General features: G+C 38.5%; 1 protein-coding gene across 2 annotated transcripts in view; it reads right to left on the reverse strand.

Annotated features, from left to right (window-relative positions):
• The window catches only part of LOC122840782 (epidermal retinol dehydrogenase 2-like), a 32,882-nt gene extending 21,773 nt beyond the window's left edge, over positions 1-11,109 (reverse strand). The window contains exons 1-3 of one of the 2 annotated variants that reach the window (XM_044133420.1): positions 10,971-11,109; positions 2,518-2,845; positions 1,794-1,925 (exon numbers count right to left, since the gene is read on the reverse strand). In XM_044133420.1, coding sequence (XP_043989355.1) covers positions 1,794-1,925; positions 2,518-2,838 — 453 coding nt within the window. In that variant the 5' untranslated portion in view covers positions 2,839-2,845; positions 10,971-11,109. Of the gene's footprint in view, positions 1-1,793; positions 1,926-2,517; positions 2,846-10,807; positions 10,941-10,970 lie in introns of those variants that run through there. The other variant, XM_044133419.1, reaches the window with a different exon arrangement.
• Positions 11,110-14,089: the final 2,980 nt, after the last annotated feature.

The raw sequence follows: 14,089 nt of genomic DNA on the forward strand, positions 1-14,089 counted from the left end.
AGGAAACATTCATTCAAAGTCAAATGCAGGCTTTTGTTGTCAAATATTTTTGTTTGTGACTGAGCTGAGTAATTCCCAGTGTTCTGCCTCCTCCCAGAACACAGTGAGGAGGCAGAGAAGATTATATTCCCCAGAGATTAACTGTCTTATGTTTGGACATAGTGAAAGTTTTAATACACATGTAAAATCTGTTTTTGTTTGCATTAGTTACATACTGCAGTTTTAAGCAGACGTTCGGTGTGAGAGTTCACTGCCAGGTGGAGGTTGAGCGGTGCTACAACTGTGAAATACTACTACCAGTCGAGAGTAGCGATGGTCCAACAGTGGGAATAGAATCGAAGATTTTACACCACTGCACATCGAGCTCCAAGACTAAAATTATTTTTCAGGTTATTTGCTTAGCTTTCTGACCGTGATGCTAATATGAGTGAATGTTAGTAGTTGTGCACTGCTCTACCTGCTGTCTGGCTGCTCTGGATGTGTTTTTATGTTTTCTGATATAACCATATTCCCCCAAATGCTGTTTTTTTTAAAGTGTCATTAGATTCATTCTGTCGATGCATTTTGAAGTGCTTCACCCCAGAGGTATTTTTCCATCGCAACACATAAACTTCTCCATTCACGATCAGAGTTGAATGTCCACACTACTTACTTAGGATTTGTTGCATCATGCTTGTGCAGTGTGAAGGCAAGAGGAGATCAGCTGCACACGCAGTGAAATACATATGATTGTTTTTGGTGATTGGCAACAAGAGCCAGTGATCGGCAATCACATACTTTTTCACGAATATTGGCCGATTATGATTGGTGGCCAATCGATGGGCACATCTCTAGTTTGTGTAGTTTTAGTGAGGAAATGTGTTACAGTAGTGTTCCAGGTCACTTTGACCTGAAAAAGATGTTTGCATGATTCCATAAAGCTCATTTGGATCCAAATATTAGAAGGAAGTTTATGTCTGGATAAATAAGGAAATAACTCAAAGTGCTGCAAGCAGTCACATGGGCTGTTTGAAACAGTTCAACTGTGAACTGGAAGAATCCATAGACTAAGAAATGAGCCAAGAAAACTGCCTATGTCGAAAGAAAGATTTTCATTGATCAACACGTCCAAATACACAGCAATAGATAAGAAGTCCTTTAAAAGGTTCAGCAACCATTTAAAGTGGGTGATGTGGGAAGATTTGGGATATTTCGGAGGTCTGTTGCAGCTGTTGAATTAGTAATGTGTGTGCAGACTAAATAAATCTCCCCCCAGCTGCACTGATCAGAGTACAGAAGATTCAAGTCCTGCATAATTTTATTTTTCATTCCATTAGTTTGTCGCTTTTTATTACCCAACAAATGTCAGCTATTTACTGGATCACACCATCCATCCAGTGGTACATGTCTTTCAGTGTTTCTTTTTGAAGCTGAATGTGGCAGCAGCAGCAAACACCAGCTTCTTCTGCCAACTCTTTCCTCTTCCTCCATTTGGTCCTCCTCATCTTCATTATTTCTACATTCCCATCAATTTCAGCACAGTCCAGTTCAAATTGAAAAGGCCCAACACCATTATTCAATGCCTTTGTGGCTGGACAGAGCTTGCATAGTTGGACATAGCAAACGTAATTTACCCAAAATGCATTGCAGCATCTGTGTGGTTCATATTATTTAAATTTATAAAACCCAAACAGCCAAAAACACTTTTTCTGCATTGTTTTTACATGGGAAATACATGTTTCTCAAATAAAGTGTATTGTTACAACTAATCATGGATCCCTTTAATAATGCTTCAAATTAGTATTTTGACTAACCCAGAAGTGAGCCATAGTATTGACCTCCATGGTCTTCTCAATCAGAGAGTCTGGAGCGTCCATGAATTTCTTCCCTGTCACAATTCCAGCATTGTTCACCAAGATGCTGACATCACCCACTTCTCTCTTAACCTGCAAGGAGAAAAGAAGTATTTCAAGAAAAAATACACTTGGTTGTATAAACTTAGTGGCCCCCGAACCTAAAGAATGATTGGGCCAAGCGGGCTGGAATTTAGCACACATCCAAGCCACTTACAGGTATACAGCAGATACACTCCATTTCAATTGTAGGGTTTTACCACCTGATCTTTTCAAAATTAAAACTTATTTAATTTAATTCCAAGTGTACAAAATCCCACAACATATTCAACAAAATTAAAAGTACTTATCAAATAAAGAATGAACAGCATTGCAGATTCAAGTAGTGTTTAGGGTTTACTATCCAAGGAATTGATTGGTTGATTATCAGTAGGTGTGAACGTTTCAATAAAACAGGAGTTTTGCCAGTTGGCATGCAAGCGTTTTAACACAATGCCATCATGGAAAGAAATGCTACTGCCTCCAAACAGTCTAAGCTCTACCATTCTACTTTACTGTGAGAAAGAATTTTCCCTAATGACAAACATCTAAGAAAGCAGCTTTTTCTTGAGACAATTGAGGCCATTTTACCCCGAGGTCAGTCCATGTGTAAACACTACTCGGTTAAACCTGTAAAAACTAATACCTGATCAGCCACTCTGTAAACTTCATTCTTGTTGCTGCAATCACAGACGAAGCAGTGGACTCTGCTGGCTCCACCATTTTTGGCCAATCTTGAAGTTTCTTTTATGCCCTCCTGGTTAATGTCCCACAGAACCAGCACGGTACCATGAGCCGCAAACTCCTGAGCCATCAGGCGACCGATTCCACTGCCGGCGCCTGTGATCAGAACAACCTCCCCAGCTATGTTCTTTTTCTTCCTGGGAACCAAGAGGTGAATGAGAGATTCTATGTTGTACCATAAAGAGAGGAAGAGGACCTGAATTGATTCCAGAAAGAAATTCATGATGAGTCTGTGGAAAAAAAAAAGAAAAAAAAAACATACTTAAAATAAGCACAATAAGGTATTGATTTGATTTCTTAAGTGCCAAAATTTTGTTACAATTATATTCAGTTTTATCTAAATGCTTCTTATTTGTTACATAGATGTTCATTACTTGGCCTTACTTGCTCACTGTTTTTCAGATGATCTCACAAAGCACTCCCTCAAAGTGTTTTGGTGATCTTAGTTGGTTGTTGTTAAGCACTATATAAATCAATTTTGGTGAATCTGGATGTAAACCCCAGAATGGACTGAATTTGAATTTTACTTCTCTTGTCACACTGCCTACTCAAAGCACTTTCCAAAAGAGCAATATTCACCAAGCTGCACTCATGAAAGTGTACACATGTTTAGACCAACATGCAAATGAGTGGGCAACTTGGGGTCAAGTGCCTGGCCTTAGGGGAACATGGACCTGTGGCAGGAGGATGCTAGAATCAAACCCACAATGTTTGGATTGCAAGACAACTACTGTACCAAATTGTTCAGATCAAAAGAACCTTTTGAAAATAACCTTTCAGCAGGTAGTAAACATGCTTTTCTGTTTTTCAATAGTTTATTGATCTTATCTAATATTCTAATTTTAAATGTCATGTTTTTATTAACTATACTTCAAAAATCATTAGCAGAAGTAAAGGTTTTCTAACAACCTTCTGTGTGTATTAATATAATAATATAGTTTGGATGAATGTGTCTGTCCTCTATTCACTGAACTCTTCCCCAGAATAAGAGTGTAAAGCAATGAGGTTTGCTTAGTCTCTGTGCTAACTCGTAAAATTGTTGAAGAAGGTTGCTCAGCTCATTAAACTGACTTGAGCAATATTTGGCCAGCTGTTTTACTAATGTGCTGCAGTAGAAAGGTAACATGGGAGTGTGATTTTCCTACAGGACCATGTTTTCCAACAACCATAAAACAAAAGACTGACATGCAACAGTGTGACAGAGTTAAATTTGAATCAACAAGTTGTCTTCTGTACAGTACTTCTCTTCTTAGTGCTCACAAAGCAGACTTTACTTCATCTAAGCCATCTTGGCTCTGCCTCCCCAGAGAATCCCCTACTCTGCATTTCAGAGGTCTGAGACTGGGTTCCAGAAAATAGCTTTACACCCGTCTTCCACCCAAAATGCGTCTGGACCCCCAACACTACAAAACAGAACATGTCCGTATCACTAAAAGAAAATTTACAGATAAGAAAAATACAAAATCCAACAGTCTGAAATCAAACCTCACACTCATCCCCTGTCTAAAGCTTATACTGGCTCTGCTAAATAAAATATCATTATCAGTAAAAGATCCATTAGTAAATGACTTCATCACTGAGCATATTATTGATGTTATGTTCCTGACAGAAACATGGCTGGATGACGATACTGAATCGCCCGTACTAATTGAATCAGAATAGAAAACATTAAAAAGGAAGAAGGGGGTGTGGCCTCCATATTTAAGAATTATCTAAAGAACTATTTTGAGGTCATTTGACCTCTTTTGAATATATGGGAATCGTGTGTTTATATATATATGTATATTTTTCAGAATGAGCTGAGACCAGGCTTCAGTCCAAGGCCTGCATGTATGTCACGATTTACTTGTTCCACAACACATATTGGACCACCGTCGACATCTGCAGTCTGCTCTCCCTAGCTGTAGTTCCCCCTCAGCTAAAGACAGCTGTTGATGCTTCAGGAAACAAACCCAGATCAACTGGTGACAGTAACAATAAAAATATGTGGAATATCATTAGAGGAATCATCTGTGTTTTACAAGTCTGTTTGTGTGAACATATTGACTCAATTTTGAGAAGGAAACATTAAGATGTTTCCCAATGCTGCTTTTCACTGGTGTGAAATTAAAGGAACGGTGCCTGGCAAAGATAAAATACAATTGTTTTTCAACTCTGTTTTCCCTTAGTTTTCTTATGATCGTGTGAGGATACAGTCGGCTCCTATTACTGAGTGAACTTTAAAATCAATCCATAGATGTGGCATCCATTATTATTTCCATTAACAGAACGCTAGTTGCTCTAGTAGAACAGTAATGAAAACCATGCTGGGTATTTTCAAGCCCTGTGATTCTGTAACTTGCCACAATCTTGGAAAATCTGCAGTTCAAAAACACTTTTCCTTTCAATGTTTTTTTTATTTCTAAACAGAATTCGTCTTCTGGCTCCTGTCACATTGCCTCATGTTAAAAGTGTGATTGCTGCTGGCAGCTCTCAGTCTGCGCCTCTGTTTAATCAGGTGACATGCAGTGAGTGCACAGGCAAAGAAATTCTAATACTTTTTGCATGAATACACGGATTGCCTGAGGTTTTTAAAGATTTAATGTAAAAACAACAAAAAAAAGGCATTTCTTCTTGAGTTTTGTCAGAAAACATAGATTCACACACACAAAACATACTTCTAGAGCTGGTTGGGGACCACATGTTTAAAGCTGCACTATGTAACTTTTACAAAGAATGATTTTTTTTAATGTTTATGTTAAAACTGTCACCATGTTATGACACCATGTTATGAGAAAGATAATCTACAAAAAGGTCTATTTCCCCCCACCTTCTCCCTATGCTACTATTGCCTTCAGAAGAAAAGGGTTGTTTTTGTTTTTGGTCTCCTGACCAAAAACAACCAATCAGAGCCAGGAGGAGGCACTTAATGGTGTCAATCAATGCTGCTCAATGTGCAAAAGGCAGAGAAATATTTTTTTGTTACAGAAAAATAATTTATCTGCTGCCATTGGTGGCTATGCTAACCGGCTATGCACTCACAACAGGATCTGCTAGCTGCACCCTAGCAGAGAGCAAAGGCAGATGTAATTAGCAGAGTTCCAGAGGGTAAAACCCTCCTTCTGGCTCTGACTGTTTGTGTCTAGTTAACTTTAAAATCCTTCTTAGAGTTTTCCAGACAACAGTGGACCACACAAATTACTCACGTTTTTTATTTTTTTGTACAATCTCCTCTTCAGTTCAACCTTATCAGTGGAGACACATTGTTGATGTTACCATTATAAAATAGCTCAAAATTAAGAATTGGCAAAGCTCAATGTGATTTTCACAGGAGGCGGAGCGTTGTTGTTAGCAGCTGCTGAAAGTAACTAAAATGTTACTTTTAATGTAACTTAGTTACTTTCCAAATCAAGTAGTCAGTAATATAACTAAGTTACTTTTTCAAGGAGTAATCAATAGTCCGATTAAAGTTACTTTTTCAAAGTAACTATGCCAACACAGGGTGACAGTTTCAACAAATATCCATTGATTTTCCTCCACCTATCCAGGGTCAGGTAACAGGGGAAGGGTGGGGCGAGGGGAGTAGCAGTAGGTAGGGAGGCCCACTGCTGCTTGGCCACTCCATCTCCCAGAGACTGGTCCCTACCAGGGACTTCAGGTGCCTGGTAGGGACCTCAAGATTAGTATTAGCATGAGTATTAGGGCTGAGTTAATAAAAAGAACTTTTTTGTTTTGTTTAGGGGTTTCTTTCCCAATTTGAGAATAAAGTCAAAATATTATGAGAAAACTTTGTACATCTATCAAGTTAGAACAGTACGAGAAAGAAGTCAGAATAATGTGAGAATTAAGTGATATATTCAGGGGTGGAAATTATCACCCGCCACAAGCCAAAAAGGGGTAAAAGTATGAAGTGGCATGTAAATTGGAGCAGCGCACCCACCACTGTGCCAGGTTGACAATTTGAACAGAAAAAAAAAAAGCTGCATTCAGTTTGAACTTATGTCCAGGGGAGGATTGACCGTCTGGTTTATGGACTGATGCATTTACTATGCATATCTGGCATAATTTAACACCAAAAAAATGTATACAAAATATAATTTTTATCTACCGCGACAGCTCATTGGTTGATTTTATTGATGGACTTTAGGCTTATCCAATGAAACCCCACAGTCCTCCTTGACCCGCCCCTCTTCCCTCAGGTTATAAATAGCGCCATTTCAGCTAGCTGGAGTCTGAGAAAAGTGAGCAGATACGAGACGAGGCAGGTCCAAAAAATGACAACAAAAGCTAAAAAGCACATAAGCCCATTCAGAAAAATGTGTCAATCTAACCTATATGTTTTGACCACTGGAGCAGATTCAATAGCAGAGATGGAGGGGGAATTAATGATTTCAGGATTCATTAGCGTCAGAGGATTATGATGAGAGATGTGACCAGGAACAGCTTGAGGAGAGTTCATGTTAACTGCTGCTGCCCTGTAAGAAGGAGTGGAAATGTTCATAAAGGAAGAGCGTTTCATGTTGGGAGGAGGCCAGGTGTGTGTGTGTGTGTGTGGGTGTGCGTGTGTGAAAGAGAGAGAGAGTCCAGGAGCCAACACTAAGTTAGCAGGCAGTCAAAAAAAACACTGGGATAACACAGGAATAATGATGGCCCGATGAATTAATAATGAACAGTAATAATTGTGAATTTCAATAGAAAACGTAATGAGTATGGGAAAACAAATAGAAGAGTTAGAAAACAGCTACTGATCCCATTTAAAAATGTTTTAATATGACTAGACACATCTTCAATAAATACCATCAGTTGTAGCCAAAATGTGGAAATGTTCAACACAGGAAATGATTGCAAGAATGTTAGGGTTGTGTAGTTAAAGTTTGCTGTTAATAATTACTTCAGATGAACTTATTAATACATATGTATGGTAAACTTACTGTCAGTAAATCAGTTTCCATAGAGTTAAGAATAAATAATATATTATATATAATTTGCTTGTGGTGGGGTTTGTATCAGAGGCTGGTGAAATGTCTGAGAGGCTGGTAAAAAATTTCTCTACCGGCCACTGTGGATGGTGGAGAAAATTTTAATTTCCACCCCTGGATATATTATCAGAATACAGACCTAATAACACAAGAATAACATATTTTAGGAGGGAAAAAAGTAAAAATTTTATGATGATTCCTCCAAGGAAATTATGATTAACAATAAAATAATAAAAAAAAAGAATACTGGCCATCTTGTTAAGTTATACTTTGGCATTTAATCTTTTAACACATCAGCGTCAAATTATAACCAACAGCAAAAACTTCACTGACCACCAGCAGGCAGTGTGGGTGAAGTGTCTTCCCCAAGATCACAACAGCACAAAGCCTTGAGAAGATGCTGACCTCTCCTCTGATGACTGATGAGGAGTTCTAGAGCCACGGCTGTGATATGAATAAATCTCATACAAGCGTTTAATTTAGTCACCACAATGATTTTTAATGACTTATCATGTAAACAAACTTATGATGATTTTATACCGATTTTAATTGTATTTCTTATTTAATGGAAACACCGCAATTAAGTAGTGTTTTTTTTTAATTAGAAAAAAATGAAAATAAATAAATAAATAAATTGTCCCCATTTGCATTGGAAATGCAGTTACTGATATTAGTGTTAACTTTACAACTTAGCCCTACTTTACAACAGAAGGGCTCATGATATACAGTTTGCAGACACTTCCCAGACCTCGGCCTCTTATCAGTATTTGTACTCATAAGGTATGATCATCTCCAACATTTTACAATAATTATTACTCCAGTTACTAATAAATATAAGTAACTCAAATAGCTTTAGCTAATTCAAGCTATAGCTTTACACAGGCACATGCAGAGGGGGGGTGTGATGGGGGCTTGAGCCCCTACTCCTTTTATCCATGATGCCCCTAGTGCCCAATTTCTTATTTTTTTATCTGTATGTCAGAAGGCCTGCTTGTGCCTCTCAGCAATAATATTTAAACCCGTCTCATTACCAAACACAGAAATGTTTCGGCTGCAGAGAAAACGTCTGACTTTAACTTAATCAGGCTGCTAAATGCCCGGTTCGCTACAGGCAGTCTGAGTTGGTCCAAAGACAGATATAAAGAATGTCTGTCTTTATTTCAGACATCCTGATATAAGACATGGTACTGCGACTATCACCGCTAGTCGCGATGCACCTCAAAGCCCTGGTACCACCACCTGGTACCACCACCTGTTGACTGTTCTCTGCTTATCCTTTACATTTCTACCAGACTGGCATAAGGGCCACCAGGGGATTCCAGGTAGATTCCAGGTGATTAGAGATGTGCATTGCTGCAGCTCTTCATGCAGGGCCGGCCCAAGGTAATATGGGATCTTAGACAGAACCCCCCAGAAATTTAATAACATTATCATTCTCTATGAATTCTACAGGTTTAGATCTATGGTCTGTGTTAAAATTAAACCATTTCTAGGGGTCCATGAATGTCTGGAGGCCCCTACCAGCAGCTACTGAGTTTTCTTTGTCTTTATACCTCAGTCTTACAATTCTAGATCTCAGAGGTGCTAACATCAAACAATTATATAGAGTTAACTCCTTTGAGCTTTTTTGATCTATAAAGCAGTCTTCAGCCAAGTTGTTGTATAGGTTAAATCAGGGGTGGTCAGTCCTGGTCCTGGAGGGTCGGTGTCCTGCAACTCTTAGAGTCTCCCTGGTCCAACAACCTGAACCCAATAGCTGAATCTCCTCCTCAGTGCAGTCAGGTTCTCCAGATTCCTGCTAATGACTTCATTATTTGACTCAGGTGTCTTGAAGTAGAGATACATTTAAAAGTTGCAGGAGGCCAACCCTCAAGGACCAGGAGTGGGGTTAAATAGATATCATTAGGGCTTAATTGGTAAAATGGCAGCAAATTTGCTCATTTTATAACTTTATAACCAGCGACCTTCTCTCCGATGGTCTGTATAACAGCAACAATCTCAGATCAACTCGGCCCTCCAGGACTGTTAGCAACAGAAACAGCAACTTTATACCTATCAAGGAAAATATACTATATTTGCTTTGCATTTCCCTACATGATGGCAATGATAGACTAGGATCCAATTAAATTCCTGACTAATATGGGTTGTTGCTATGTTGTTGTACGGTGTTTTAAGATCTCGTTCAATGTGCCCTTTTTTAACTATCAGCCCCTGCCCCTCCAAAGGTCTCTGCACGGCCCTGGCTTTGCATAATTTTGGGCCACAGTAAATGGCCCAAAATTATCTTGAAATCCTTTAAACTGTTAAACTAAACACATTTAAAGGCAAACATCCTCAGTTTACAAGGCTGCGCGTTTCTGATGGAGTCCGTCATTAAACACATGCTGCTTCATTCTGAATAATGAGAATGTCTGACAACATGTCCACTTTCAGAGCCTTCCTTCACTGGAGCTGAACACGTTGCTGAAATCAAGCAGATCTGTGGTGCTTGAAATGATAAACAATCTCAGCTGTTCACTGAGCATGCTACCATGTGGGTCAACATGCATGAATCTCATATCCTGCTGGTAAGTTTTAAAAGCAGATGAAAGATCCATTACTGAACCAACTGGAGGAAACATGGCCGCTTTGGATGATGCAAGTGTGTTGTGATGTTATCACAGTGATATCCAGACATGATAATTCTGACAGTGTTATCATGAAGAGTGAAATATAGCACAGGCCCAGCTCCAACTCAGCAGACTGAGTCAGCAGCTCTCAGACTTTGATCAGGTCATACAGACACAGGGAGCTGATGGGCTCACAGCTAGAACTTCTACATTGGTAGTTGTAATGACTTTAGAAGGACACATTTAAACAATTATTACATACAGGTTCATAAGTGATTTAGATTGGTTCAAATACAGGTGGAATACTGCTAGAGGATTGTGGATTTTCATATAGATTTAATATTAAATGCGCTTAGAAAAGTGGTTAAAAAAACAATTTAGTCTGATTTCCACTATTGGGTTGTGCGGTTGTTTTCTAAGTAACGCTGTCTGAACAACAGTACTCTTGGTTTCCGGTTGCTTCTATAACTTCCGAACAAAGGAACACATACAGTAAACAGAACCACGCAACGTTGCGTTGGGAGTTTTTCAGTTGCTATGAATAATTAGTTGATTTAAATAAATGGATTTCTGGCAGGAGTTCAACTTGATCCTGCAGCTGGAATAAATCAATGACGGAACTTACCTTCGGAACAGAGAGAGTTCAACAAATTCTGCTGTCAGTTCCTCAAATGCAAATAATAAATCAGCTAGAAACTCGACCTTTACTCTCGACATGTTGTAAGATTATTAAACGGACTCTGATGTCATAAAAACCTGGCTGATGAAATAAGCAGGCTCTTACATACCGCGGTGCAGCAGCAGGTCCACTTGGTTCAGTTCTGGGTTCTGTCACGGTACAAACCAGGCGTTTTCTGCAGCCTGGGGCGTAAAAACAGTAACTGTCACCACTTCAGCTAAACCAGAGAGGAGGGGCCGGATGCACGCAAAGCATGGTGGTACATTGAGTTCAAAAAGAGTCTATCTTTCTTTCTTTCGTTCGTTTATCCTCTCTCGTTTTTGCTTCTTTCCTTTTTCTTTCCCTCTCTCTTTCTTTCTTCCTTCCTTCCTTTCTTTCATTTTAAATCACAATTGTGAAATATGATTGTTGAGATTTTCTGTAAAATAAGACTCAAGGTAGTTTTACTCTCATATGACTGTGAGTCTCGTAATTATGACATATAATTTTTTTAAGTGACAGAAATGGTCTATCACAATATTAAGTAGTATAAAATAGTAAAACAAAATATGGTAAAATGTAATCAGAAAACATGGTTTGCTGCATCAGAAGTTCATAGGATTGTTTTGGAACACTTTCAAAACAGGGTCCAGTTTTTGTACAAGAGGAGGAAAGTAGTGTGTACTACTACCATGCAAAATGAGAACTATCTTTATGACAATAGAGCTGACAAAGTTAGTGCCACTGTAATTCAAAACAAAGATGCTCATAGAGTGGAGATTTTGAGATAGCTAGTATAGACTATTGAGTTACAATCCTATATTGGCTTTTGGACAAGAAATAAAGAGTTTCCTAGATAAAGCTATTGAGAAAAGCCATGTCACTAAAAGATAATATGATTTTCTTTAGCAACAACACCCTGTGAGGCCTGTTTTTGATACATTGCCTAAAATACACAAATCTAAGGTAGAACCTGTTCCTGGTTGTCCTATAGTTGCAGGTAATCAGTCTCTAACAGAACTTTTTACTAAATACATCTTGTATTTAGTAAGCAGCTAAATATAAGAAAAAGGAAGTACAGCAGCTTCCTTTTCATATTAAAGATAGCGTTCATATTTCACACAAAAAACGGCAAAATTCATCTATCGTCAAAACTGATGTACTCTGCATTAAGGATATTGTCAACTTATACATAAGCATCCCCCCAAAAGAGGGTTAAGACGCACTAGTATATTGTCTGAACAAGAAAGAAACCCCATTAACTTCCACAGGCTTCCTGTTAAATTTCCTGTCGTTGGACCAACTCAGACTGCCTGTAGTGAACCGGGCATTTAGCAGCCTGATTAAGGTAAAGTCAGAAGTTTTCTCTGCAGCCAAAACATTTCTGTGTTTAGGGGCGAGGCGGGTTTAGTCCCGCTACTGCGAGGACAATTAAGAAAATATAAATAGAAACAGTTTTTCTAACGTTAACATCAGACCTACGTTTTTATTCCTAAACCAGCGTATGAAAAAATATTCTTGCCCTTAATTTGATACTTAGAGGACACAGATCAGCCCACCTCCTCCTCACCATGGACCCAGTGTCTGAACAACATGGAGTCATTATTAGACTGAGGGCAGTCAGACTAGTTTATTTTGCTATATTATTATATTTAGCTAAATATTTTTGCTGAGGGGCACAAACAGGCCTTCTGACATACAGATTAAAAATAAAAATAAATTAAAAAAAATATTTGAAAAAAACAAAAAAAACAACTCAAAAAGGCCACCAGGGGCATCAAGGATAAAAAGAGCAGGGGCTCAAGCCCCCTTCGGCCCCCCTCTGCACGTGCCTGATTACAGTAGTTATTTATCTAGTCTTTAAAAGTGTCTTCCTTTCAGTCAGCTTCTGAGAGTCAGAGGGTTTTGTAATACAAAAGGAAGCTTTTGACATGGAAGCTAAAGAGCTATGTGGCAGATTTAGGATAGAGGTTATGGAAAAATGTAATGAGGAAGTTAAGAGTCTGAACAGAGATGCAGTTTTAGCCCCTAAACCTCCTTCTAAGATTAATCTTTGGCATGTTTTATCTAGTGACCCTACCACATGCCACAGCTTTAAGAGGTGTTTTGCTAATAAATGGGCCAAGAATTTGGGTGACTTTGTAGTTAGACCAGACTGTTATACCGCTTCTCCCCACTTTTTGTCTCAAATACTTGGTGGTAATTTCTTGTTACAGTTGTGCTCAGTGTAGTGCGATGATTAAAGGCAATGTGTTCCTACATTTTCATACAAGTGAAAAGTTTTCCATTTCAAATTAAATTAATAAAATGTATTTAATTAATAAAATTGTCAGACTAAAATATAAACTTTTGCTAGACAGGGACACACCTTTGATCCACTATTTGCATACAATAAGAATTCATGTTGAATTGTTTTCTTTGACTTTTGTGATTGTATGTATTTCTGCTATTAATGTTGCATGTCACTGATTATGCTCATTTATCACAAACAGTGAATTAAGTGACAGTGAAGGATCCTGAGTCTGTGCTGTCTTTAATGGTTCCTTTGATTACCTGCCCTAAGTAGGTAACCCACATGGTAACCCACTCAGGGTTATAATGTCAATAAAAGAAAAAGCAAAAAGAATTTTATTTTAATAATCTGTTTTGGCAGTAGTTGCTTTCTTTGATCTTAGGTAAAAACATTTATAATTTCGGCTTAAACTTAAATGAAATTGAATGATCATAATTCTAGTAGGCTTTTAGAATCACAAGAGGGATTTTCATTTCCTCATGATCTGAGACATGAATGATGTCGTCACATGTCTTGATTCCAACCTATCGGTGATGGTCTCCTCCAATCATCAAGCGTCGATCCCTTGATAAGGTCCAGCTGTTCATCTGCTTCCTTCTTCTACCCCTTCAGCTCAAGATTTCTTCAATATCCATTCAATCTTCAGCATCCTCTTCACCACCAGTGTCTGGGCCCAAGGAGGGAAGATGTTTCTAATCTTCATACACAGCAATGATTCTCTCTGACAGCAGTTACCAGCACAACGGTTCTTCTAGGTCCAAGCGCCAAAAACTTTCATTTGTCAATTAAACTTTCTAATACCACTCTCTGTCTTTGTGAGTCTTTCCTGGTTGAATATACTTTGGATGCTTTTGATGCTTCCAGATGGGGAATTTTGTGTGTCCTGACAAATCAGACAATGTGTTTTCAAACAGTGACTGGGAAATTATCTTCATCGCAGTCATACCAAATGTTCC

This window comes from Gambusia affinis, linkage group LG12 (assembly GCF_019740435.1).
Source record: "Gambusia affinis linkage group LG12, SWU_Gaff_1.0, whole genome shotgun sequence".
Lineage (NCBI taxonomy): Eukaryota > Metazoa > Chordata > Actinopteri > Cyprinodontiformes > Poeciliidae > Gambusia > Gambusia affinis.